At 46.5% G+C, this 27908-nt stretch overlaps 1 protein-coding gene across 5 annotated transcripts; it reads left to right on the top strand.

The window, feature by feature from the left end:
• The first annotated feature begins 238 nt into the window (after window positions 1-238).
• tjp3 (tight junction protein 3) lies at window positions 239-26876 on the top strand. Of its 5 annotated transcripts, none has more exons than XM_064331749.1 (31): window positions 239-394; window positions 9348-9404; window positions 9768-9889; window positions 10236-10338; window positions 11180-11468; window positions 12561-12664; window positions 13037-13226; window positions 13566-13638; window positions 13844-13947; window positions 14417-14495; window positions 14989-15104; window positions 15269-15353; window positions 15535-15638; window positions 17693-17780; window positions 18750-18829; window positions 19524-19620; window positions 20331-20419; window positions 20890-20962; window positions 21341-21408; window positions 21505-21574; window positions 21753-21909; window positions 22040-22148; window positions 22359-22578; window positions 23046-23245; window positions 23355-23450; window positions 23590-23666; window positions 23836-24046; window positions 24315-24415; window positions 24546-25136; window positions 25393-25439; window positions 25656-26876. In XM_064331749.1, exons 2-31 carry the CDS (start codon window positions 9357-9359, stop codon window positions 25768-25770), a joined length of 3906 nt encoding a protein of 1301 aa, XP_064187819.1. In that variant the 5' UTR covers window positions 239-394; window positions 9348-9356; the 3' UTR covers window positions 25771-26876. The 5 variants fall into 5 exon arrangements, with proteins under 5 accessions (XP_064187819.1, XP_064187817.1, XP_064187816.1 ...); XM_064331747.1 differs by lacking the exon at window positions 239-394 and adding an exon at window positions 4240-4508 and having other exon boundaries at window positions 13566-13614; window positions 13829-13947; XM_064331746.1 differs by lacking the exon at window positions 239-394 and adding an exon at window positions 4242-4508.
• The last annotated feature ends 1032 nt before the right edge of the window (window positions 26877-27908 follow it).

Below are 27908 nucleotides of genomic sequence, written 5' to 3'. Positions count from 1 at the left end.
GTTTCATTTGTAGAACTACCGATCGTGTTATTACACTGATGAAGTGTTATGCGTGACTTAGTCCCTGTGTGCAGCTATATTTCTGATTTCCCGGGACACTTCTTGTATATTAAAAATGACTAAACTTTAATTCTGTTGGCTTAACCCTGCGCGCCTTACTGTCTCTCCTACCTGTTACAATGCCATAATGGTTGCTCGCTCCTCCCCCTACCTCCCCGCCCTACCTTCTCAGGTAGGTTCTCCCACATTATGATCCGTGGTTGGCAAGGAAATGCAAATCACAAATTCCTGACGTCCTAAAGTGCTACCAAAAGGCGACGGCTGAACGGTCGCGTATACATGTTTCACTTTTCGTGAACTTTTGAGTTATTCAGTCTCCTGTCGTACAATACAGGTAAGTCTCGATTTTATCGACTTTTCGTGAAGTGGCTACTATAAAGTGTAGGCTCCAACGCATCGTAATCTCTTTGTTAACTTTTGTGTCCATTTCATGTTAGACTGTTCACCTGTCGTTCCCACGGGAAACGGGTAATTGTTAGATCTCAAATTGCATTCAAGATATTTTGTGGCTACACTTTTTTGTGCTGCTTTATGGGCATTGGATTAAGGAACGGAGATGTGAGCACGCGCTAATAAATCGCCCAAAACACGGTCCATATTAGTCTGTATCTCTGACATTACACGCATATACACAATTGTAGGTAGTTTCGAATAGATTTTAGTCTTTGTTTCGATATTACGTAGGCTAAGTGGTTAATTTCCGTGAAACTGTGTGCACATTGATGTGGCCTGATAGCCAATAGGTGTGCAGTTATTTACCGAAGCTGTATACTCATATTCATAGAGACCTTTAGATTTAAAAAAAGTGTTACCCAATGCACATTTTTTGAGAACATTACAATGAAATGGCTGCTGTGCGTGTTGTCATTAATGAATGTGTATAGGCGATGTTTTCTGTGGTAATTTAGGTTGATTTTTTGTGTTTGTTTTACCTGGCCTGAGACAGCGAACGCGATCGAGCAATGGTGTCTATGAAAGTACAGTGGTGGATTTTTAACCTCATGCGAAAGGTCATTCACACAATAACCATTTAGAACTTCACTTATTTGCCCTGTGTTTCTAATAGTTTAATTAAAATGGCATAAACTGGTCCATATTTGTCCAGAAAAGTGTTCCCACCCATTCAGGTGGCTTTTAACATGCTCTGAGTATGGTACGTTTTATGACGTTGGCATGTGTGGGTGGACAGGGTCGACAGAGGCAGGGCAGTGTGTGTGTGTGTGTGTGTGAGAGAGAGAGAGAGCAGGTGACCAGAGAGAAGGGGCTAGTGTGAAAGGGAGAGGTGTGTTGTGTCACTGATCGCATAGCTCCGTCGGCTCGTCGTACTGGTTCGGTCACACTGCAGGTTTCTGCCTGTCAGTATCGCTGCAGTTTCGACACACATCGTTCCAAATTGCTCTGCCTTTCTTACCTCGTCGTTTGCTCCTTGGGAGTCTGAATTGACGACGAAGTGGAAATGTTTGCACAGGAGAATTGAACGCACCTTTCCAAACGTTTCGTTTTATGTTCTTCTACCAGTAAACTTCCTTTCGTCATGGATTTGCCATTTGCCGTTGTACATCGAAGGACATTTGTTAAAGGTGGCTGTTTTTTCAGCTTTGAAATTGAGGAACCGAAAGTTATATTTTCATGTGTGCGATGTATTGAAATGTAAATTAGTCAACATTTAAATTAGTCAACAGCATTCTAAGACCCGCCCTGTAAGTGGTCATAAAACATTGAGTGAAAGACAATCGGAAGCAGGTAGGTTAGTGTACAGAGCTTCACGCAGAGCCTGTGCATCAGTCTAGCGTTGAGGCCATTTGACATGCTGTCCTGTCCTTCTCTCACAAGAAGGATATTATTCTTTCAGTGAAACTGTGCTCATAGGGATTATCATGCACCTAGCTATATTGGCAGTGGTTTAAAGCAGAGAGACAGGTGCAGATGTCCTATGGCGTATAGCAAGGAGGAAGTAAGCGCATGTCTGGCCGCATCTCAGTAGCAAAGCTTGGTGTCGTTTGCAGAACTTGGAGTGTCAGTAGGCCCTACATATCTGTAATTGACCTGGTGTGATTGCTGATATTAAGTTGCTGTTGCTCTTCATGCATTAAGAGATGCAGAAGAGTAAGGAAACCAGAAAACAAACTAAAAAAAGGTTTGTTTCACAGTGCCCTCAGGGAATGCTGTAGTTTCTTGATATAAACTATAAGTTTGTGTCTCTGGACCCTCTGGCACCACGCTCATTTGTTTTAGTCACTTCTAAACTCCGGTCAGGTGCAGCACACTTTGAGCCCAGACTCAGACCAATTAATGGTGATTCATGATGTTTCTGTCCAGAGCGCTGTTGTTTTTCTGGAAGCTGAATGAAAACAGCATTGTGTTCACTTCTTTCAAAGGTTACCGATTGCTCTAATGCGGTTCCTTTTTTAGAATATTACAGGGAAAACACTGTAGTACTTTGACCGTTGTACCCTCTGCACAGTGCATTCCACAACCATCGGGAAGTTGCCTATCATGAGAAAGTTAAATGCGTTGCTAATTGCAGGGGAGTACAGTAAGTACCCTGGACATTTTTGAAACCCAATCTCTCCATGGTATGAGCTGTGTGTATGTACCAGTATGAGTGTATAGATGTATATTTGAACTGAAAGCAGTCCTCATTGAGAGATGAAGGAGTAAAGGGGACGGGAGACGACTGACAGAACATGCACGCATTTGCCTGTGCCTTGGGCCTTGTGCGTATCAGTGTTTACTGAGTTTCAGCCTATCCTTGTCTGACTCCCTCAGCAAGGCAAGGCCTCCTCATTTGAAACCGTTGCAGTGCAGTCAGCAAGGTGAACAGAGCTCGTAAATTATTTAGCCGTGTAGAGAATGAGTCTCTCCGTAACCAAGGAGGCTCGCATTACTAATCCATTCCCCAGCTCCACGCCCCCATCAGCGGCTTTATGGAGAAGTGTTTACCCCGGTGAATGTTTTCATGTGCCCGGCCAAAAACAGTTAAGTTACCGCTTGTATTTTGGATGTGTACCGAACACTGTTATGTGTATATGGTGTCAACATGTCAGTTAATAAGTCGACTTTAGAAAGTCATTTGTACATTTGTATTTAATTGGCTAGTTAGCCGCAGGAACCAAAAGATCACAGAAGACACTTCTCTTAGTGTCCTGTCACCTGTACTTTGTGAGGAGGTATCAGTGATGGTGGCCTGCAGAGATAAGGTGTAGTGAAGAGGCTGTTCACTGAGCACAAGTATGTCACCCAGGCTAGAGGTGACTCATATCCTGGCTAAGTATGATGCACTGAGAAATTGCAGCTTGATTCCTCACCGAAGGAAAACTTGACAGCTCAAACACAGATACTAATGACTAATGCTGACGTCAGGAGAGCGAGAGTTTCTGATGCTTTGTTGTAGGCTTTTCTTGAATAATATTCATATTGAGTTTTTTTTTTTTTTTTTTTTTTTAACTTTCCTTATGGGAAAAAAATGCCTCCATCAGAATTTGCTGATAGACATGGCACATGCAATTTTCTCAGGATTCACAATCTGAAATCACGTTTTTTAAAGCTGCATTTTAAATCACACCGGTGGCAGAGCAATATTGATGCCTCTCCCATCTAAATCCACTGTCTGGTGCCGCTGGGTGCTGTGTCATCATCGGTTGCAGGTCTAAGGGCTTCCACAGTGTGGCACTATATAACTAGAGGGACGAGATCAAACCTCTGCATTCTGTACAAAGCATTTCCTGGCTTTCAATATGCAGGCAGCGCCTGTTACTTTTAACTACTTGACCTTAATCTCTCTGTCAATGATTAGTTCAAATGATTGGAACTGATAAGCAAGCCTGAAACTCTGGAGGCCTTTGGTTTAGCAAAGTTAGCGATTTATGCTGAACAGAGTAATGACCATGCCCCACTCTGGACTCGCTGTTCATAACAGCAAGTGCTATATCACCAAACATCCATGTTTTTTATCATATACATTATATGCCTTTGTTCACTGAAGGGCAGCCGCTCGTGGTGTGTCTAGTTTTATCTTATTGCGTTGTAGGCTTGCCCACATGTAAATCAGCTCCAGCTCCAATGCCTGGCAACACAAGGCAATAGAAAGTGTTTTCAGACTGGGAGGGGCTGAGGGTTGGGCTTGCGGTTCTCCCAGGTGGGGCTTCTGCTAGGTGTTTTTCTCTAACAGAAGCAGGATAGTCAGATCCTCTCATTAGCTAACAAGAGTTACCTCCCATATGTGTATAATTGGGGGGGCCGTGGCTTTTAGAAACCTCTTTGTGTACCTTACACAGGATGGGCTCGGGTTTCTAACCCCGTGGCTGTTTGTTTTATGATGTAAACGGTGATGGATAACAAAAAGCAGCCTGGGTTTTTTGTGAAAGGCCTCAGGCACGTGTTTTAAAAAAAATATATATATAAAGGCCTAATCTCCTTTTAGAATGGCAGTGAGGTTCAGCAATGTGGTGAGTACTTGTCTATACATACAGTTTTGCTTTATTTTGATTTGCAGTATCCATTGCGTTGAAGCACCTGGGCGGTCTGTATGTTACCGTGCTAAGACTAGTAGTGTAGAATTTGTTTAGTCGGTTTTAAAAGTTGATTTATCTCATTAAAGGCTGTGAACGGAAGTACTCTGTCAGCTGTAGTGTTGCTACTTTAAATGCACTTTGAAATCAGAACAGAAAGCACTTCATGGGGATATTAAGACTGTCTGGCGGAGGGCTGTGGTTTGCCTTTACTTTCTGGGAACAGGTGGACTTCCTCATCTTGCTCTATCCCTATGGAAATCAGGGCCCGCGTCTCCCTGGGTTACGGAGCTGAGAGTAGCTCGGTGTGAGTGAACGGGGTGGGCTGCTAGCTCCCCGCTGCGTGCGCCTGCTGCAGTCGCTCTGCCCTCTGAAACGGGAGGCTGAATGCTGCCGTGCTCTCAGGGAGATGAAGTGGACGAGGTGTTTCCGCTTCAGGGGTTCATTGGGCTGGATCTTCAGTCCAGAGCTGACTGCTGTTTGCTGTGTTTCTGAACATTCTGGGGTGATGTCACCGGTGGCTTTGGTAGTGCAGTCCTGCATGCCAGGTCTCTGAGTGATGCATTGTAGTTGCTTTATTTTACCATGCCTTCGACAGGCCTTTCCGAATGAAGCGTTGGAGATGACTAGGGCTTAATTTCCAAACTAATGCTTTGAAGAGAAGGTTTTTTAGAATGTTTTTTTTCTTCAATATTTTAAGCCAGCATTCTAGAACTCCACTGCTTTCAGTTACCAGTAGTGATTTGTTACATCAGCGTTAGAATGTTCAGCAGTTAAGAACATTCTAATCACATGCGCAATCTCAAGTCTTAAAGGGTTAAACACGTCCCCTATTGGCTTTTGTGCTGTGTCAGCACTGCGGAAGAAATGGGTTAAAAAGGCCATGAGGTAATGCAGTGATACTGTCCCCAGGCTGAAGATAAGTCCCTAAAAGTGAAAGGCTGCTGTTTATTTTACCCATCTGTTTGTTCCTTACATATCTGAAGGTGTTTCAGATCAGACACTGTCGGAAAGATAAATATGCCCAAAATGCAAATATTTGTACTTGCATGTAAAACCTGTGATTTTTTACAGAGAGCAGATAGTTAACCCTCCTTATTTATTTCTTAACTTTATTCAGACAGGGGGAAAGAAGAAAGGGTTAGAGATGGGGAGGGGAATCTCAGTACAGATGTCGTGGTGCTGTGGTGGGGGGATCAATCCCCAAGCGCACAAGGGGATTAGTGAAAGGGTTAAAATTCAGCTGCTCTATGGACTGGGCCACACATCTCATCCTGATAGCATTAGCTTCTAAGTTTAGCTCCATTGTGTCTGTTATACAGGCCTTCAAATCGGTCCACCTGCATCACTGAGCCTGCATGAGCTAAAACCTTTCACGGCTGTTGTAACCGGCTCTGTTCCTGGAGATCTACCGCACTGTGGCTTTTCATATCAACCCTAATTTGGCACATCTGATTCTAGTAGCTAGCGGCGCAATGAGATCTCTAGCTGCTAAATGAGGTGTGTTTTGTTAAGGGTTGGAGTGAAAACCTACAGGACGGTAGGTTTCCAGGAACAGGGATTGGTCACCGCTGCTTTACGCTGCCTGTGGAGCCTTCCCTTGGTGCCCCACACCTTCACAAACAGACACACCTGCTGTTCTGACTCACAGGCAGGAATTCTGAAGAATAGGAGCTGCTTTTCTAGCAGCACAGGAGGGAGGGCTTGGTTTTGAGTAGCAGTATCCCTGGAAGTAAACAGCTAATATTTGTTTTGTTTTTTTGTTGCAATTTGGCTCCTGTTCCTATGTGATAAAGGCTAACCGAGGACTGCTGTACGTTCAGCCTTTATCTTTTTCACCTTATGCTGTCGGAGGAGATGGTAACAGATGGTAAATTCCAACTAATAAACGGTTCTGTTTAGTGCTTTGATTTACAGCGAGGAATCACTACTCGTACGTCAGGAATGAGCTCGTATTCATCTTGTCTGTGACTGCCGTAATTCAGCCCTTTCATCGCCACCAGAGGCGGGGTCTGGCACCCTGTCCATCATGTTTCCAGCAGCCAGCTACTCCACCTCTAATCTATCATCAGCCAGCGTTGGTGATGTCACACATTCACTTACAGTATCATCAGTTGGCAGCCAATGCTGACATTTGGAGGTCTCAATCAGTTTCCCCCAGTTGATGATTTAATGTACTGAGCACAACCGCGATTACCCTGTGGCAGGACCAGACTGGCTCACTGCCAGCTACCAGTGTTGCCACACAGCTGATGCACCTTACCTGACTGAACGTGACTCAGCCATTAGTCTATGTTTGCCGGAAGTCGGTACTTTAAATAGCCCAACGAATAGTCAAAGAGCAAATTGACCAGGCTGGAGGATTTGTCTGAAAAAGACCGAGTTGGATGATTTGTGCTGTTTTATTTCTGGTGACCAGCATTGCAGCAGTCTTATTGGGGTTCTGAGTTGCGAATGTTTAAATCTAACTTTGGACCACAGACTAAAGAAATAAAACAAGAGACAAAAGTCCAACACTGGGTAACGTGTGTCACATTTATTGAAATAGTGTCTTTTCACTTTCTTACTTTTTACTTTCTTTGAATATAGCACCTTGTCAAAGTTAATTACAGTTTGTATAAATGACAAATTTTGTGGTAAAACAATTTGTTCAAGTGAAGCCTAATTCCTCTGCAATTGAAGCCTAATCTCCTCTCAACTGAAATTTCCAGCTGCATCTCTCTTTGCTGAAATGTTGTTCATCAGTTTCAGGGCACCTGGAGTTGTATTTGCTGTGTCTGAAATGAGCACCCTGAGCTGCTGTTTATTCTGTGTTCTGTAGTGTCTCAGAATACAGAGAACAGCAGTCACTGCTCACCTAACTCAGCCGCTGATCAAAGTGAATATAGAAACACCCCCTGATGTATTACTGGCAATGATAATGAAAGTGATAATGAGACTAAAATGATTTTTAAATTGTTTGTTTTTTTTTTTTTCATTAGTACCACTGAAAATATGTCAATGAGAAGTCAAAAATGTCCTGCTGGAATTAGTCTGAATTAGCTGGGTGAATTATACATTTTCATTGATTATTGTTTATTGATTGTAATCCTATGGACTAACAACTGCAATCTGGCGAGATTACGGACCATGGGTTTGTCCACTATTATGGCCGCAAAGCATGGATTTTTATTTTTATTTGTTTCTTGCGTTTGCTTCCCCCCCCCCCCCCCACCCACCCAAGATGGATGCCGCCCTTGTCACCTGTAGGCAGCCAGTTCAAACAGTGTCAGTCAGTGGCCTTGGCACAGTCAGTCACAGTTCAGTCCAAGCTGTTGGTTGCATCACTATACTAAGCACATGGTCACAAGAGGAGGCACCGTTCTGTGGGCCAAATTGGGCCCTGTTTTACAGTAATCAGCTGCAGACTGTGCAATAAAATATTACAGCCCATTATTTGGAATCCGGGGTTCAACAGCTGCTTCTTTAAGCTGTCTGTGTGCTGTGTGCTGCGTTTTTAAGTTTGAACTGTGTTGAAGTTTAACTGAGGGGTTAAAAGCTAATCCTGCTGCAACTGGACTATTTCCCTCCTGGCCTCTGCTCTGTACTGTTTTCTGGTCAAATGTTATGAGTACTGAATTTTAAAATGGAGTTTTCCTCCCAGCCACCCCCCCTCCCCCCCCCGTATTTTACTACAGAGCACATACATGGTTTCTCTTGTCCTTTCACTGGTCTCCTACAATGCAGCATTCATGTGTGGAATGTCTGCTGGATTCCTGAAGCACAACCAGGTTGAACTTTCTCGTTGAGAGAGCCCAGGCCCCGCCCCTGGCGTCATCTAACTCTTCCGCAGAAACTCAATCTCACGGCATCACAGAGATGTTCTGGGACTTTGCTGTGGTGCAGCCCTTACCCCAAATAACACTTTTTAAAAATTTAAAAAGGTGGGGGGGACCCTTTTCAGATGTTCACCTCACCTGTTTCATTTCGGTCAGTTGTATGAAGGGGCCTGCAGTTTTTTAATATTCCAGCATTGTTGAAATGTACAGTGCAGCAGCAGCCTGTTGTGCAGTGCCTCTGTAGCGTGTCACTCGGGACGGCGTCTGTTTTTATCTGCGCTGGCACGCTTCCTGTTGGAGTCGTTGTGTTCAGGTGACTCGCTGGCTGCTGGTGTGGCTGTTTGCCGTCCTCTACGCCTAGCTTCCCTATTTGGAGAGGTTCGTCTCGCTGGACTTGTTTCGTGAAAACATGTTGCATCACAGTGAGGAAGCTGTTCTGCAGTTCAGCAGAACTGCGTGTTTTAGCGCCAGGCGAAGGCGTACCGTCCGGTAGGGAATACCAGAGACGGTGAAAGTATGAAGAACATGCAACTGAGCCGCCTGTCCGGCGGACAGCAGCGTACGGGTTCAGTTTGCCATCTGCGTTGGTGTCGAATGTCAGCGTTGAGACTGCACCGTAGAACTCTCCGGAGAGCTGGGTAAGAGCCTGTCACAGCTGTGGCTGCCTGCAGGCTCCGCCCCCCCTTACCTGTAAGACTGGAATGATGCAGGTGAGAACATGCTTGGTAACAATCCTCTTTGAGTCCCACTTCCCTTTTCTCTTCAGACGGCTTATAGAGTAGCGTAGGGGCCATTTCTCTCTCCAGCAGGCCAGGCCAACTCGCGAAACCGATGACGTTGGTCTGATATTATTATTGGGTACTTATCCTCTACCGTGTGTGGGCTTTTGAGACAGGTTCCCTGGTTTTAATCAACCATATGAAGCTTTTAATTGTCAACTCTTCTGCTTGTGTTTCAGAAAGCAGACATGGAGGAAATGACCATATGGGAGCAGCATACTGTTACGCTGATCAAGGTAAGTCGAGAGGCCCGGTTTGGGTGACGGTGGCTCGTGTTATAGTGGGCCGGCACACGGCTGAGTGGTTTTATGGGAAAGTTTGTTCTTTTTTTGTTTGGCGAGGAGCGGAATCCGTCGTATACTGATGGACGGCTTTGTCGAAGCGACGTTGCGAAATGTCGCTCTGTCGGGGAGCAGCTTTGGTGTCCGTTTTCACGATCCAAAGTCCAGTAGTTTGAGATGTTTTTGAGAGACACGCCCTGCGCTCCAGAGCCACGAGCCACGAGACCGTGAACGAGGCTGATGGAATGTGCTCTCTCTCTCTCTCTCTTCCTCTCTCTCTCCCCCCCCTCTCTCTTCCTCTCTTTCTCTCCCTCGCAGGATCCCAAGGTGGGCTTTGGGTTCGCCATTTCCGGAGGCAGGGACAAGCCCAGCCCAGATGCCGGTGACACGATCGTGGTTTCGGACGTGGTGCGGAATGGGCCTGCCGCAGGGAGGTTACAGTAAGTCAGACTCCGCCCCCCCCCCCCACCTCCCCGTCTCATGCCTTAAAAATAAACAATCGCACACCCACACCTTTCTGATCCTTGCCAGTCACTACACACACACCTACACACTTTCCACTTACCTTCTGGGAATGTTAGTGCCTGGTTCTACCTGGTTCCCTCAGACGGGGTTGAGTCTTTCAATCAGTATTAAAAGATAAGTCCGTGATGGCTTTATTTGTTTTGCTTTAACTCCAGGCTCTAACCCTAGCCAAATCTGCACACCTGTCAGCCACTCCCGCTAGCATGTGGCGACCGTTCAGCCATGCACAAACTCACCTCGTTCTTCTCCGCTCCAAAACAGAATCCGGGATCAAGTTGCCATGGTGAATGGTGTTTCCATGGAAAATGTCACCTCTGGGTTCACCATTCAGCACCTCAAGACCTGTGGCAAGACCGCAAACATTGTGAGTTCATGAAAACACTGAGAAATACACCATCTTTTCTCATAAGGCAGTGCAAATCTCCAACTAGGTGGCAAGCGCCTTGTGGGGTTTTATTTATGTGTCTTAATTAGGTAAACATGTAACTCCTGTTCCCATCAGTTCACTAGTTGTTACCAGTGGAATAACTGTGGTTCTGTGTAACTGGACCATTGGTCAGAATTTGTTCATCTAGCATATGGTAGCAAGTGACTGCTTTTCATAGGTTCTGTTTCACACAGTAATGGTAATAGTGGTATTCGTGGTGATTAGAGTGTGATTGTGGTGGTCTGAGTGATGTAGTGAGTGCGTGTTTGAGTGTTGTAGTGTGTGTGTGTGTGTGTGTGTGAGTGAGTTTGAGTTTGAGTGTAGTAGTGACTGTGAATGTGGTGGTTTGAGAGTTGTAGTGAGTGTGTGTGAGTGAGTCTGATGGTTTGAGTGTTGTAGTGAGTGTGTGTGTATGAGTGTTTGACGGTTGTAGTGAGTGTGTGTGTGTGAGTCTGATGGTTTGAGTGTTGTAGTGAGTGTGTGTGTATGAGTGTTTGAGTGTTGTAGTGAGTGTGTGTGTATGTATGAGTGAGTGTGAGTGAATGTTTGAGAGTTGTAGTGAGTGTGTGTGTGAGTCTGATGGTTTGAGTGTTGTAGTGAGTGTGTGTGTATGAGTGTTTGAGTGAGTGAGTGTGTGGTTTGAGTGTTGTAGTGAGTGTGTGTGTATGAGTGTTTGAGTGTTGTAGTGAGTGTGTAAGTGTGAATGAGTGAGTGCGAGTGAATGTTTGAGAGCTGTAGTGTGTGTGAGTCTGACGCCCTGACCGCTCGCCCCTCTCAGACGGTGAAGAGGCCTCGTAAGATCCAGCTCCCCTCGAGCACGCGGCCCGTGCGCTCGGCCTCCCAGTCCAACCTGCTGAGCGACGAGCCGCCGCCGGGGAGGAGGCAGCGCCGCGCGTCCGACTCCGGCAGCGACCCCTACGGCCGCCGCCGCCGCCACAGCCGCAGCTCCACCCCCGACCGCAACGGCCACGACCTGCCCATCATGTCCGGCTTCAAGCGGCTGCCCAAGCAGGAGGGCCCGAGCCGGCCCGTCAAAGCCACGCTGCTGAAGAAGAACCTGACGGACGGTAAGGGGCGGCGGCCGCGGCTCGCCAGCGCCCCGAGCGAAAGGGCGACCGGTCCCCTCTTTTTGCCCGGGGAGGGGAACGGAATTTGTTTACTGCAGGACTGCTTGAGCCGCACGGGAGAAACGCAAATGGCGCAGGTCCTGCGTCACCGCAGTGGCTGTGGGAGCTTTGCATCCCATTGTGTGGCCCATGTAGAAATTTCCTTAAGCGGTGAATCTGAACACTCGGCACCACGCGTACTCATACGCTGGGCTTCAGCGCTCACTCAGCTGGACTGTAGTGTTCCTTTCTGTGTGCACGCTCGCATACTAGACTGTAGTGTTCTTTTCTGTGTGCACGCTCGCATACTAGACTGTAGTGTTCTTTTCTGTGTGCACGCTCGCATACTAGACTGTAGTGTTCTTTTCTGTGTGCACGCTCGCATGCTGGACTGTAGTGTTCCTTTCTGTGTGCATGCTCGCATGCTAGACTGTAGTGTTCCTTTCTGTGTGCACGCTCGCATGCTAGACTGTAGTGTTCCTTTCTGTGTGCACGCTCGCATACTAGACTGTAGTGTTCTTTTCTGTGTGCACGCTCGCATACTAGACTGTAGTGTTCTTTTCTGTGTGCACGCTCGCATGCTGGACTGTAGTGTTCCTTTCTGTGTGCATGCTCGCATGCTAGACTGTAGTGTTCCTTTCTGTGTGCACGCTCGCATGCTAGACTGTAGTGTTCCTTTCTGTGTGCACGCTCGCATACTAGACTGTAGTGTTCTTTTCTGTGTGCATGCTCGCATGTAGACTGTAGTGTTCCTTCTGTGTGCACGTGCATGCTAGACTGTAGTGTTCCTTTCTGTGTGCACGCTCGCATGCTAGACTGTAGTGTTCCTTTCTGTGTGCACGCTCGCATGCTAGACTGTAGTGTTCCTTTCTGTGTGCACGCTCGCATGCTAGACTGTAGTGTTCTTTTCTGTGTGCATGCTCGCATGCTAGACTGTAGTGTTCCTTTCTGTGTGCACACTCGCATGCTAGACTGTAGTGTTGATGGAAAAGGCTTTGTGTGTGCACGCTCGCATGCTTTGCGGCTAACGTTTCGTTTTAATTCCGCCCTCAGAGTACGGACTCAAGCTGGGCAGCCAGATTTTCATCAAACACATGACCGATAGCGGCCTGGCAGCCAAGGAGGGCACCTTAGAAGAGGGAGACCTCGTTCTCAAGGTGAGTGACCGCTCTTTAAGCAAAAGGGCTTTCGATGGTGTTGAAAAAGAGCATCGAGCTCTGAATTGCTGTGCAGGAAAGCAAGCAGATGGTTACTTTCAGTTCTCTGAAAAAATGAACAGTCTGTACACCACAGCTGGATACAGTCATTTTTTAATACAACTGGATTACGTCACGGTGTGCAAGACTGTTTATTTTTTCATTGATTTATCTTTTGAGGTTCCAGCCCCCGTGCAAGAAAGCTTTTCATTAGTCTGAGTTGAGCATGCTGTCCTGCTGTGCTTTCAGTTCTTCTTCACTATGGTGGTCGTTTGCTAATGTTGCATTTTGCTATGAGTGTTAACTCGAACCTCTATTCTCAATGCGGCTCAGATCAATGGCATGACCACTGAGAACCTCTCCCTGCTGGAGACCAAGCACCTGGTGGAGAAGTCCAGGGGCAAGCTTACCATGCTGGTCCTGAGAGACGACAGGAAGTTCCTGGTCAGCATCCCTGAGGTGACTGACAGCGCCCCCAACAGCGAGGAGGAGAAACATGGAAACAGCAGCTCGGAGCTCGAGGGTGAGGGTTAACAGAGAAGCAAACAGGAGATCAGCGAGATGTCTCAATGTATCATCAGCTTTTCTGGCTCTCAGTCCTAGAGGGCTGCAGGTTCTGCTGGTTTTTTTTGTATGTTCCTGTGATTAAGCATTTAAGTCACTGATTGGCTAAAGAGTCCACACACCCTGTTTCGATGGCCGAGACTGGCCACTGCTCAGAATGAAACCGCAGTAAGCTGCCAGGGCTGTGGCCCTCCAGGACTGGAGCTTGGGGCCCGTGTTGTACAGCTGCTGAATCACACATGAGTTTGACACATTTGTGCTCCTGTACTCCCTCAACGGTCTTATTTTTCTTCTTCAGACATTTCTGATTTGGAGTCGGAGCTCCACGCTTCCACCCGGGACCGAGCCTCCAGGGAACGACGCCCGCGCAAGTAAGCTCACCTGAACAAGACACACACATACTCACACACACATGCATGTACGAAAGTACACACACACACATACGCACTCACACACATTTGTGCACACACACATATTCACACGCATTCACACACACACATACGGCACCAGGCTAACTCCACTTGCGCACTGGTGTCTGAAGATGCTAACCCTCACCCTCACCCTCCTTCACTGCAGACACCATCGAGCAGAAGCTGCTCTTCCCTCCAAGGCTCGTGACTCTCCACCATTGCGCTCCACTCTGACCCGGCCCCCCACTCATTCCCAGCCCCCCCGCAGAGGTGAGTCCAGCAGAGGGAGGGGGGAGGCCAACCCGGGGGGAGGCCAGCCCAGCAGCTTTAGCACACTAGTTTAGCATATAGTCTGTACAACTGAGTAAAAAACCAAATGGAATAAGCTGAATGGAATCTGCTAGTTCATAAACTTCTTCTTCCTTTCTTTCAAAATGTCTGTGTCCACACTAGCATAAAACACTGTTTATACCCGAGGTATAAAAATCCTGCTGTTTGTTATGACCTCACTTCCTGTGTCATTCTTCATGCTCTGCGCCTCTTACCTCAGATCCTCTTATCAGCTGTTGAGTTGTACTGCAGTGCAGAGTTGGAAGGGAAAGTAGGCGGGAGTAAATGAGAATAAGAACGTCTGATTGGCTCTTAATATGGACGACAGTCATCGATGCCTCAGGAACAGCCATGGAGGTTAAAGTGAGTGACTGAATTTTGGAGCGTACCTGTTCTGTTTTTGTCGCAGCTCCTTCAGATTCGGACTCCGACCGCAGTCCCTCACCCCGCCCGAGCCGAGACACTCTTGATCACAAGAGCAAATACGGGTAAGATGTTTCATCACAGGGAGATCAGGCGGTGTAGTCAGGAGGAGGAAAGACAGGGAACCTCATGTGCAAATCCGTCATGTAGCCAGGAGTTCAAACGCTCTCCACACCACTGTTTTTACTGTGATCTCATCTGTAAGCCTCTCTGCTTTTACCCTGTCTGAATTAAGTCAAATAAACATATATATATATATATATATATATATATATATATATATATATATATATATATACTAAATTTAAAAAACAAATTAATAAAAATGCTTTATAATTTTTGGCAGACGTGGCGGTTTTTCTGCAGAAAATGCTTTTTTTCTAAATATTCTCACTTCTTATGGAAAAGCCTAGGTTTCTTAGAATTTAGACTGTAATTATGGGATAATGGTTATAACATAATATAAATATGTTTGTAATAATATTGGTACATTGCATTGCATTTTGTGCGGTACTGAGGTATACTGGATTTTGACAGAAAGTTCTATTTTTTTCCCAGAACCCTCTCTGGCATCGCCTTGCCCAACCCGCGATCCTCTCCCATATCCCACAGCCTGGAGGCGGCGCACTGGGCTCCCCCCCGCCCCTCCTCCACCGCCTCGCGACCGCGGAAAGGTAAGGGGACAGGCCCGCTAACAGTCTGACCGCCAGGCGGCGTGTGTCTGTGCTGGGGAGCAGGAGGAGAAGGGCTCTTGGCTCATGTTTTGGAAGTGAGCCAGACCGCTTGGAGGGGGTCTCTCACTGCACCCGTGCTGATTTTGTCTGCTGTCTCCTTGCAGCCGTTTCGGAGTCTGACTCGGACCGGAGTGCCTCGCCCCCGCCTCGACGGGACAGCCCCAAATCGGACAACCATTCGAGATACAGGTGCAGAGAATGGGGGAATGGGGAGCGGAGACACTCAAAGGGCTTGAACTGGAGGCAGAATTAAAAAGAACCAAATAACTCACTTTTCCTGTGTTTAAGGCATTTGTCATGTGTGTTAAACACATTTGTCCCGTTTGTTTAATACATTTGTCCCGTGCCCATTTCTCTCTCTCTTCCCCAGAGTCCTGCCCGACCTGCCCCATCCAGGGCTCCGTGCCTCCCCACTCCCTCTGCGGCAAGACTCGCCCCGTCGAGGCCCCTCCCCTATGAGAGCCCAGCCTATCGGTGAGCCCCCGCGCCCTCGCAAGTAAAACAGTGTGTGCTGTCTGACGGGCCAGGGGTTTCAGTACCATCCATTGCATTACATTATGGCCTTTTAACAGACGCTCTGATCCAGAGTGACCTAACATAACTTCCAGCCCAGAACAGCAGTTTCCTTAACAGTGCTGCAGCCGAATGTGCGTTTCTCATATACAGTATGTGAGCCTCCAGGACCAGACCTGCTGGACGGGTATCCCACAAAGAAAGACGTCCGAAACAAAGCACACATTATATATAGTACTTCCCCAAATCAGGGGAAACATCAGCAATCATTCTAATTCCCAACCAGAGCCTACTGAACCAAACTGCTATTGAATGCATTATCCTGGACCCATTCCAGTTTGCACCTGTAGGAAGGCACAGGCCCGTATTCACAAAGCATCTCTGATCAGGAGCGCTGACCTAGGATGAATTTGGCCTTTGACTCAAAAGTGAATAAGGGTTGGATGTGGAGGGCGGCATGGTGGTGCAGTGTGTAGCACTGTCGCCTCGCAGCAAGAAGGTCCTGGGTTCAAGGTTTCTGTGTGGAGTTCTGCATGTTCTCCCTGTGTCTGCGTGGGTTTCCTCTGGGTGCTCCGTTTGCTTCCCACAGTCCAAAGACATACATGGGAGTGTGTGAGTGAATGGTGTGTGTGCCCTGCGATTGGTGATCGGCCTCTCGCCCAGTGCACACTGGGATAGGCTCCAGCACCCCCACAACTCTGACCAGGAATAGGCAGGTATTGATAATAGATGGATGGAGGAATGGATGGATGGATGTGGACAAAAGAAGCCTGATCCTAGATCAGCACTCCTACCCAGAGGCGCTTTGTGAATACAAGCTGTGGTGTTGTCTGCTACCGCAACCGTGAATCAGATACACACACACACACACACACACACACACACACACGGACACACGTGGCTCCCATTTCCTCATCTCATTTGCTTACTTTTCTTTGGCCTTCAACTCAGTTCAGGCAGACGGACTCACCGGAGAAAGGCTTGTGTACATGGGGATAAAAACACACTTACGAAACGTATTAAAGATTTCTGGTAAGACTGGAAATTTGTTTTGTGTGAGAATTCTGGGCAGTCGTCCACAGTCACAGAGGTGTGCCCTGAAGTTGTGCGTCGCTTCCGTTCTTTACCTCATACACAAACGACTACACACTACACCAGCTGTCCCTTTGAACCAATCTGAGGGTGACACAGGGTCAGTGTGTCATTTCTCTGTCAATCATTATAGAATTATAGAGAGGACATTTTCCTTCTATGAGATGGAGTGCCAGCGATTTGCTAGTTTCAGGCAGACGAAAAAGAAACAAAAGAAAATGGTTACTGATTTCAGGAACAAGCAAGAACTCCTCAGACCACTTACTGTACTGGTGCTTCATTAGATATAGTTCCTGAGTGTAAAGATTTTGCCCTTATTATTATTGACGATAAATTTTTGTCGAATGCCAATGACAGTGTGTGCTATGCAAATCCAACAGAGACTACAATTTAGGTGGAAATAAAGGAGTTTTAAAGCAGACTGAACAATGCTCACACTGTTTTTAAAAAATACCTTTGTTCGATGTGTACTGACATTCTATATCCAGTGCCAAAAGAGTCTGTTTGAAAAAACAACTATAGGAAATAATCAGCATTGGCAGTATCATCTCTTGCGCTTCCCTACCAAACATTACATCCTCTTTAGGATTACATTACTTTACAGGCATTTAGCAGATGCCTTTATCCAGAGTGACTTACACAACATTTATTTTTGCGTTGTATCCATTTATACAGCTGGATATATACTGAAGCAATGCAGCTTAAGTACCTTGCTCAAGGGTACAACAGCAGTGTCCTACCTGTGAATCGAACCTGTGACCATATTTAGGTTACTAGACCAGCTCCTTACCCATATACTACACTGCTGCCTGTTCCTTTGCAGTAGCACCTCATCATAAAGGTCATTTGGAGTGATGCATTCACTGTTGATGTGGTGCGGAATGTTGTTGTTGATACTGAAGTCCCGCCCCCCTCCTCCACAGATGACTCTGAGACCGAATCGGACGGCAGCTCCGGCCCCCCCCGCCGACAGGGCACCCCGGCCAGCCAGGACTCGAGGAGCAGATACAGGTACAGATGAAGGGAGCCCCCCCACCCCCCCGCCACACCCCCACACCCTGCTGAAAGGGGGCAGACCTCTACAAGACCTCCTGGACTGGAGAACTGAGCAGCCGATGCATGCCAGATCTTACTGCCTGCATGATCCACTGTTACGTGTTTTGTGTTCCAGTTTTATTGTTTTTTTAATTTTTTAATTTTATAATGGTCATTTTTAAAACTCATTCTCGCTCTACTTCTGTTTTTTTGTGCTGCGTTTATTTTGATAGTTGTCCTAGAGATGCTTTGTGTCTTTATTTTGCCTCTCGTTTGTATTACTTGTTTACGGAAATGTGTGCTTGTTTACCTCCTTTTGTATGCCGACCAATAAAAGGAACTGAACACATTGAGCAAGTCCCTGATTATGTGCATTAATATGAAAACCCAAAACAAATGGGGCAGTGGATTCTTTGTTCTTGAATTTGGATTGCGATAGGCTAATCTATAGCTTATATCAACCTCACACATTCAGAAGTGCTTTTTCATTTCAAATGGCCCAATCATCATAAAGGTACATATCTATATCCAAAACAAGCCCAATAATTCTGAATGTGGTTTAATTTTTAAATCATTGGGCATGAAGAATAAGCAACGGCCAAAAATCCTATCATTTTACAAATATTTTGAATATTTAAAGCAATAAAAACTGAAATTGTTTACCTCTTTTTGTGGATAAATCACATGGCAGATAGTTTAAATGTTCCACTGTAAACATGCTACAACTCTCAATTTTACTTTTGAAGTGCAGCTATTCTGCCGAAATGGAGTCTGTCCCTAGGGTTATCAGCGTGTCTTTTGTCATGTTAGAATGCCCCCACAGGCCTTGAGGGGTGAATATTTCCGTCGTTCACTGCGCGCCGCATCCTCAACCGTCTCTCTGCGCTCTTGTCTGGGGTGTGGCGTTTATCTCTTACCTGACTTCCTGTCTCTGGCTTTTTTCAGGGGGACCCTGGAGAAATCCCCCTCTGTGGAACCCCCACGATGGATCCCCCCCACAAAGGTGGTCGCTCCTCAGGGAAGGGGTGAGTTTGTGACCCCGTTTTTTAAATGTATTACTTTTTTTTAGTTAAAGTACTTTGTTTTATAGGTTAAATTGTCTTTTTAATATATCATGCTCTTATTGACATCTGTCAGATTTTTTTATTTCAGCATTTTTGTTCAAGTTCTTGTTTTTTGTGAATAAATGTCTTGTATGTTTTGCCCTCATACAAGAACATACTAGTTCCAAGATCCACAATGAGACAATAAGTCTGTAACTGTAATGCCAGAGAAGTACTAATGAGGACAATAGCAGATTAGTGCATTTATGCATATGTGTATGTATAACTTCTCCCACATTTACAGTCAGTAGTCATTATAAATCCATGTTACATTTGGAGAGATTGATGGAATAATTACAATAAGCTTAATTATTTGAAATTCCTTCGATAAAGTATTCGTTTTTATAAAGTATTTAGATGCATAAAGTATGAAGCTATTTGTCTGCATTGTATTTGAATGCTGTTCAATGATGAATGTAAATGAAAAAACATGTACTCTGATACTTCAGTATTTGACCCAGGCCTTTTCAATGCTAAACAGCTGGCTTGGTTTGGTGTAAGAAGGGCTTCCATTTCATTTCCAATAATGAAAATGGAGGCTTAATGTGAAACGTAATTGACATGTGATATCAAAAACTGGAGAGGATGAATATGACGGAGATACGCATTTGTCCAGGACGTTCAGAAACGGAGTCCGAGGCCAGCAACGACTCATTCACCAGACAAGCTACTTCAAGCAGCAGGGATTTCAGAGAGTCCGTGGAAAGAACCAGGTGAGGCCGGTGCCCAATTAGCGCGGCTAATGGCTAGCAGCTGATAGAAATGACTAACACTATAGGTGAATACAAGAATGTCAGATATGCCAGGCGAGACACACTTACACCCGATTGGTCATTAAAGGCGCAGATCGATTATAAAGGGTTATCGGCGTGACCTTTTGCATGGGTTCACTCAGCTCCCGCTGCTCACTTTTGTTGTTGACGCATTTGTAAGATTTGGGTTGCTTGTTGAGCTCCTCCCGATGCTCAGGGGAGAGATGAGTGTGGCAGATAGAAGTATGGTGCCAGACTGGTTCGTCTGCTCGATAGTGAAACAGGGTCATCTGAATTGAACCATAGCCTGCACTTTCCCCCACAGCAATGTCACAACTGAGATACCAAGCAGTACCAGCCCTAGCCTTTCAGGGGCCCAAAGCAAAATCTGATTTCGAGGCCCTTCCCACCAAACATAAATAATCTATATATTTTAGAATAATTAGAAGACCCCTAGTGGTCACAGGGTCCTAAGCAGCCACTTGTAACGCTTATTAGGTTGGGCTGGCTCTGGTACCAAGAGAAATGACTAGCGCTCCAAATAAAACCATTGATGTGCATGCCTTCAGTGACTAAGTCTGCTGTGTTGCTGTCTGGGATGGCAATGTATGCTGACTAAACTACATAAAGTGCTATGCTGTCTCTCTGAATTTAAATCCCTTACCCATTAGAGTTCTTCCTGAGATGCGCTCTTCACCCCAGTTACTGAAGCAGGACTCCCCACGAAGAGGCACAACTCCTGTCAGGCCTCCCTCTGAAGGTCAGTTGCTACTTTAAAAGCAGAATCTCTTACCTCCCTGGAGTAGTGCAGTTCTCCTTAATGTCATCTCCCAAAGCTCCTATTGGCCTCTTCATATTTGACCTTTGACAGATCCCCATCCACCATCCCCCACTGAAGTCAATGATACAGAATGGGCATTACTTGACTATAACTTTGGTATTGAATCATGTCAAGTAAAATCACGCATTGATTCTTATTCTTATATATTATGGGTATAACTGTGTTGAAAATATGACTGTAAATCCCTTAGTTTGCTAGAAAAAGGCGGGCGTTTCTCCAGTGTGGCCTATGGGGAAACTGTGAGTTGCGGTTCATTGGACGCCATATTGGTTGTTGCAACTTTTGGCTCCTCCTGCCTCTCAAGTTCCTATATATGCCCAATGGTCTCCCCCCGTGTGAAATGTGATGAAGAGAAACTCAGGTGCTCACTCTGTGTCCCTCTCTTTCAGACTCTTCAGGCTCCGAACGCGCCCCCTCTCCCCCCAGAAGATTCGAGAGCGCAGACCATGAAAGCACTCCCAGGTGGAGTGTGCCCCTCAGACATTGCTGTCACTCATTTGTGGGAGAGGTCTCTCAAACCCCATATTGGGCGGGGCTACAATGAGCTGTCAATCATTGTTCTCTCCACAGCAAAACACTCTGATTGCTTCAAATAATTAGTCACTGATGGCATGATAAGCTATCTCTGTCCCATTTTCTCTTTCTGTTTCACGTTACTACATTTGCATTCTACACATTATCCATGTCCACATGAATAGCCTCTGAAACGAAGCCTGCTGCTCTTGGAGCGCACTCACACTATGTGCTCATATGTGACTGAACAGCCTCTTTTTTGACGTTTTGACCAAAAAAAGGCCCCAAATGTTGAATTGTAACTGAATGATATCTGTACCCCTCCAGTTATTCACACTCTGTCAACGGTACTCTCCGCTCCGGGGTTTCCCTGTCAGGCAGGCCTGTGACACGCAGTAAGTAGTTTGTAAACATCCTTGGTCACATACTAGGGCGCCACCTGGTGCATAACTATGGTACTGAATTTGTTCTTCCTGATTGACTGATTTCAGCTCCCCCTGAAGAGGAGCCGCTTTACTCTTTACCTCCCGACTCCCCCACGTACATCACGAGTAACTCAGGGTGGGTTCCCTCAGTTTGTTGTGAAACTCCTCTGTTTGAATTTTTTAAATGAGCCACACTATGACCTTTTTAAACAGTTTTTTGGTTTTACATATAAACTGGAATTTTACCTGAATGGGCCCAGTGGTAATAAACACTGTGGTAAATCTGGGCGTGGTTTTCCTTCTCTCTTCCACAGGTACAGCTCGGACCAGAACAACGTGCGGTTTGTGAAGGAGGGGAGCGTGGGATTGCGGCTCGTGGGCGGGAACGATGTGGGCATCTTTGTTGGAGGAGTGCAGCCCAACAGCCCGGCCCAGCAGCAGGGCATGATAGAAGGAGATCAGATAATCAAGGTTGGCGTGATGTGAAACCCCACACACACCACACACCTGGAGCCCCTGCTCTATACTTACCTTTATTAAAACATACCACATACCGGTAAGCCCTGCTCCTCACCTGTCACTGTCGCCACGTTTTTGGTAGGTGAACAATGTGGACTTCAGCCACTTCACCCGTGAGGATGCTGCCATGTTCCTGCTCAACATCCGTACGGGCGAGCAAGTGAATGTTATCACCCAGAACAAGAAGGACAGTGAGTACAGGATGCGGAGAGAAGGGGATGCTGTGAACCTGAAGTTTTTCAGTGCTGTATCATTAATATTCATACGTGATATGGCCACCAGTATTTTTGTCTAAAGGAGGTGTAATAAATAAAGTACAGTACATTGAACATAAATATATAAGTACAGTAGAAATAGTTTATTTTACTTTTAAAAACACTCCTCTTTTGTCCCTTCTTCAGTTTACAAAAAGATTATGAAGTCGGGTCTTGGCGACTCTTTCTACATCCGCACGCACTTCGATCATGAGGCAGAGGGGCCCAAGGGCCTCAGCTTTACCCGAGGCGAGGTGTTTCGTGTGCTGGACACCATGTACCGCGGGAAGCTGGGAAACTGGCTCGCCGCGCGTATGGGGAATGATCTGCATGAGCTGGACAGGGGCACCATCCCCAACCAGTCCAGGTTCGTTGAGCTACAGTCTCATTTAATACAGGCTTCTTCAGTTAAGATGAATTTTGATGCCCAGATACTCGTTCAGCGCAACGGTTCTCTGCTCATCAGATTAACAACCCACTCCTAACTAAAAAAGGAGCTTCAGAAAAAAAGAAACCGCTTGAATTCTACCAGGCAATCACCTGCTTTTAAATTTTGTGTTAATATGTTAATCTGTGTGTTTTTGTTCCGAAAATGCATCTCCGTATTTGGAGCTCTAAAATCACAACCAATACTGCATATTCCCTACATCCTTAAATAGATGGGTTTCTGTGGCAACATAGGCTTTGCACAACACTGGTTTGTTTAATGTAAAATTTGGCTGGTGAAACAACCCTTGCATTAAGTAAAGGCTGCCTGAGCATGAATGCTTTTTGGGCTGGTACAGTTTTCTGTGATGCTAATGCTAAATGGGGCGGTGACTGTTTCGGGCACAGGGCAGAGACCTTGGCGAGCATTGAGCAAAGCCAGAGGGCCAGCGGGGCTGAGCGGCAGGCCTCCGGGCCCAGGGCAGAGTTCTGGAAGCTACGGGGCCTCAGAGGGGCCAAGAAGAACGTCCGCAAGAGCCGCGAAGACCTCCTTCAGCTGACCATCCAGGGCAGATACCCTGCGTACGAAAGGGTGCTACTGAGAGAAGGTGAGAGAAAAGGCTCCTCACGCCAGGCTCGCCAGAGCAGAGGAAAACTGTGGAAATTCAGTATCGCCGTGGAAACTGACTTTAATACTGCTGAATTGTACCCTTGCAGCCAGCTTTAAGCGGCCCATTGTCATTCTGGGTCCCATCAACGATGTTGCCATGGAGAAGCTGGCCAGAGAAATGCCTAAGGAATTTGAGGTGGCAGGTACGCTGTCTATTATCTAGCAGTGGATGGAGTTTAAACTCCATAGTGATGATGGCAATGATCATGATAATGAATGAATGGATGAGTGGATATGTGCCCAGGCTGGTGTTTCAGAGCGTGCTCCTTGTCCCTCTCACAGACATGGTCCCTCGTAGTGGGGGGGAAGGCTCCTCCTCTGTCATTAAGCTGGACACTGTGAGAGCGATCTCAGAGAAGGTGAGTGGACCCCCGCATCGGCACGGAGTCCTCAGAAGCTGCACCATGCTTCGGGTTTCATCCAGACCCTCCTCCTGAAATCGTTAATCGTTCAGTGATTATAGCTGCCCCGATTGGTCAGTGCCTTTTATAAGCAGCACTAAATGAAACTTGTTGCATTGTCCTGCAGGACAAGCACCCGCTGCTGGACATCACGCCCACCGCCATCGAGAGGCTGAACTACATCCAGTACCACCCGCTGGTGCTGTTCCTGGACCCGCACAGCCGCAAGGACGTGAAGGCCATAAGGCAGCGGCTCTGTCCCGACTCCAACAAGAGCTCCCGCCGCCTCTACGCCCAGGCGCTCAAGATCAAGAAGTACTACAGTCACCTCTTCGCTGGTAAACACCGAAGATTCGCTTTTTGGAACCCCACAGCAGACTCTGCTGCTCTTACACTTGTTTCTTCCCGAGTGAATTTGCCAAGATGCACGGGAACCAGGTCAAACGTACAATAAATTTAAGGCATTTAAAAAAATATTTTAACTACTCTTCCTCTCTCTCTCCCTTCACCACTCTCTTCCTCTCTCTCTCTCTTTCCCTCTCTCACCCCCTGACTCTCTCACACTCTCTCTCTCTCTTTCTTCCTTTTCCCCTCCTCCTCCTTCAGGGCGTATTGACCTCCAGCCCAGCTCCTACGTGTGGTATAACGTTCTTAAGGACAAAATCCGGGAACAGCAGGCAAAGCCAGTCTGGGTGTCGGAAGTCACGGTGAGGAAGCCCTAATGTCCCTAATTCACATGTTTTCCTCCCGGTTCTGCCACCACCCTGTGCGGCACACAAACCGCAGAGCGTGCGTGAGCGAGCGTTAACCTCTTTGTGTGCTTCTGCGACTCTGCAGCTAGAGGGCGGTGGAGATGAGGAGCTGGACGCTCTGAACCGCATGGAGTCCTCAGACTACCTGAGCTGCGACAGCCGGGCCAACAGCGACTACGAGGACACGGACGGCGAGCCGTACACGGACGGCGAGCCCTACACCGACAACGAGGACCTGGAGGAGTCCTATGAGCAGCGGGACAGGAACCCGAAGAGCAGGCGGGCCGGGCAGGCGCTGGCCCGGTCCTCGGAACCCGCCCTGGAGCCGGAGAGCTCGGACCCGGCGTCCGACTCCTACCCCGCGGAGCCCTACGGCGAGGACGCGTCCGCCCGGGAGATACCGCCCATCCTGCACGTGCCCAAGCCGCAGCCCCCCCGCTACTCCCCCGACTCCCCCGCCGCCGATGTCCCCTCCTCGCACAGCTTCTCGGACTCCCCCTCCGAGTTCAGCGTCACAGACCCCCCGGTCCCGGCGTCCCCCTACGAGGAGCCCCCCAGCTTCCGTGCCCCAGACCCTCCCTCCAGAAACTCTTATTCTGAAGCCCCTGCGGCTGAGGTGCTCCCAGAGGTCAACGAGGCCGTCACACTGAATGACATCGAGGAGAAACTCCAGAAGGTACTGAATGACACTGACTGCGGGGGTTCACCCCTTAACGGGTCTTTATATTTTAAGGTGTACATTTTATTTACATTTTTTCTTGACAGTATGTCTTTCAGTATTTTATTTAAAAACATATTTTTCATTACACTGGCCTTGCTTTTGTGCAATTTTTACAAAAGTTTTAAAATGCCCTCAAGTATTTATTTTTACATGTAAAACATGGCATCTTGGCGAGAAAGTTCAAAGCTGATAGAACTTTTCCTTCTTTCAGACTCGACAGGCTGGACCCCAGGAGAGGCCCACTCCTCCATTGATTGTGTAAGTACAAACTGACACCGGAACCATCACACACCTGACAAGACTATGTAGCCATTTTTTAATATTAGAAAAGTAAATAAAGATGCTCCTCACGAAACTCCGTCTAAACAAAATAGTAGTGTTTCAGAGTTTAAATGGAGATCAGTCTGTTAGATCACATTTGGCGTTGTGCCAAGGCTCATGCATTTGAATGCGTTTCCTCTGTGTTCTCGACAGGTTCGCCCACCATCACGCGGTGCAGATCAGACGCACTCAGATCCATGGCAGCGACAGCTCGGCGGAAGATGCCGCGTCCGATGACATGGAATGGGGCCCAGCCACCGAACTCTAGAGCACACAGGCTTCCAGCAGCCAGACCGGGACTTTAACTAGGGGGGCGTCTCCAGACCCAAGGACCCTCACAAATCTACGGGTCTATGGGTTGCTGTTATTTTGCCCTGCAATAACCTCTGGCCCTTGGGATTGCCTATTATAAGAGATCTGAATCTCAATTGTCTTTGGCCCTGAGGCGTTTTTGGCTATTGTTCTAGTATCTTAAACATGGATGACAGAGAACTGCGCCTTCCTGAAAGAGTTCTTTTTCTAAAGTGAAAAACAGAACTTGTCGGTCAGAACTCCCAAGGCTCCCTGCAGTTTAGATAATTTCAGTGAATGTATCATTTTACTGTATTTTTTAATGTACACATTTTCTTATTTTGTAATAACAGATCTGAAATATTGTGAGGTTTTACTGGCAAAGACGAGGTTATGCAAGCTACAAGAGCATTTATGGGAACTGCTGATGACTGCCCTTTTCAGCTGTTCTTCGAGAACAAACTCACGTCTATACAGCAATTTGTTTTTGAAAATGTAATTTTGGCTCCGATTTAGCGTGATATGGTGCGTTTGACCTGATATCAAAATTGTCATCTGTCTGAATTACACATCCAGCAGCTGGATATAGAGGTTTAGATACAATAACAAATGGTTGCTCATTTCAGTGTTTTAAGTTATTGTATAAGATACCAGCAACATGTCCTAAACTTCCACCTCCTTTAAAGACTACTTTTGCAGCCTCATCACTGTCATTGTTTTGCCTTATATAGATTTTTCTGTGAAACTCCATTATCAATCTGCTGCCAGTATTGTTTTAAACATATATTAGAGGGGCAACTTGGTAATTAATAGATCTTTAAATGTAAAATCTGTGTATACAAATAAGGACGTTGGACTAAATTTGTTTATCGAAAATGCAACCAAAAGAAAATGTTGAAAACGGACTCCTGTGATTGTGATTCAGAAGCCTTCCGGAAGACTCACCGTGCCGTTTTTAATAATGACATTTCCAACTGTCATCTATGTCTTGAAGAAAGCTTATTCCTTCAAGCTAAAATATTTTTTCATTGGGTGAAATATTTTAAGTGACAAGATTAATAAACTTTTTTTCATGAATTTTAACATTTTTATCATTGAAATTATATAGTTCTGTAATTACGTAAAGGTAATGTTTAATGTGACTGCTTTGAAAGTGTATAAGTGACCTCCAGTTACATAAGTACACCTTGGTTATGTGAATGAAAGAGCAAACTGATTGGCTCTCGATGAGAATTGGATTTCTGCTGGACAATGGTAATATCTTTTGCCCTGTAAAATGGCCATATGCCCATTCATTCCATTTTTGGATAATGTGAAATGTTCAGTGTATTCCACAGCAGTGTAGCAAACCCAGTCAGATCAGTCATACATTTACAGAACCATGGTTCCATTTCATGTAGCGCTTCTCTGATTGGCTCTGGGAATGATGCAGAACAATTCTCTGGTACAAATGATGGGTTCTGGGTACTTTTGTAGTAAACAGACTAGCATGTAAGGTAGCCCAATGAACAAACATGGGGGGGGGGGCTTTTGCCTGTGGAATGACTAAGGCAGAAGCTGACAAAGGCACAGGGCAAGCTCCATGAAGCTGCTGAGAAATTATCTCCCAGTGAGTCCATACAAACCTGTTTAAACGATGCCCAGGAAGCTGCAATCCCACTGACTGAATGGGCCCGAGGTTGGTCTTGCAACCAGCACAGAGGTATCCTCAAGGCTGGGGTAGCAAGCCAAAATAGTCCTAATGAGCACCTTAAGTGTGCATGGTCAGAGGCCTTTAGTAAACACACCAGTATGGCACCTATTGAGAAGGCCAATGGGTAATGGGAATGCTTGTGACACCGGCATGTAAACAAAGACATGCAGTACTTTAGCCTGCCAAAACGCACGTGTTAACTACAGCGGTTGGCAGGCCACGTAACACAAGGTTGTCCTTTTCAGCTGTCCAGAGATGGGAATTTAGTTGCAGAATCAAACTTAGGGAGTGGGGTTGTTGTGCCGAAATCCGACTCTGCTAGAATTCGACTCCCACCTCGTGCACGCGCTCCACTCGTCGCAACACGCGCGAAACTCTAACCTGGCAAAAAAAACGCTGTCCGCGGAACGAAAACAGATTTC

This window comes from Anguilla rostrata, chromosome 4, assembly GCF_018555375.3.
Source record: "Anguilla rostrata isolate EN2019 chromosome 4, ASM1855537v3, whole genome shotgun sequence".
NCBI classification, from domain to species: domain Eukaryota; kingdom Metazoa; phylum Chordata; class Actinopteri; order Anguilliformes; family Anguillidae; genus Anguilla; species Anguilla rostrata.
This window is presented reverse-complemented; position numbering and strand designations above follow the sequence as displayed.

Excerpts from the sequence above, each read along its gene's own strand:
- tjp3 (XM_064331746.1), top strand. The coding sequence starts at position 4,485 with ATGGCAGTGAGGTTCAGCAATGTG. Across the intron at positions 20,963-21,340 it reads GACCATGAAAGCACTCCCAG|TTATTCACACTCTGTCAACG; the intron begins GTGGAGTGTGCC and ends GTACCCCTCCAG. Across the intron at positions 25,137-25,392 it reads TCGAGGAGAAACTCCAGAAG|ACTCGACAGGCTGGACCCCA; the intron begins GTACTGAATGAC and ends TCCTTCTTTCAG.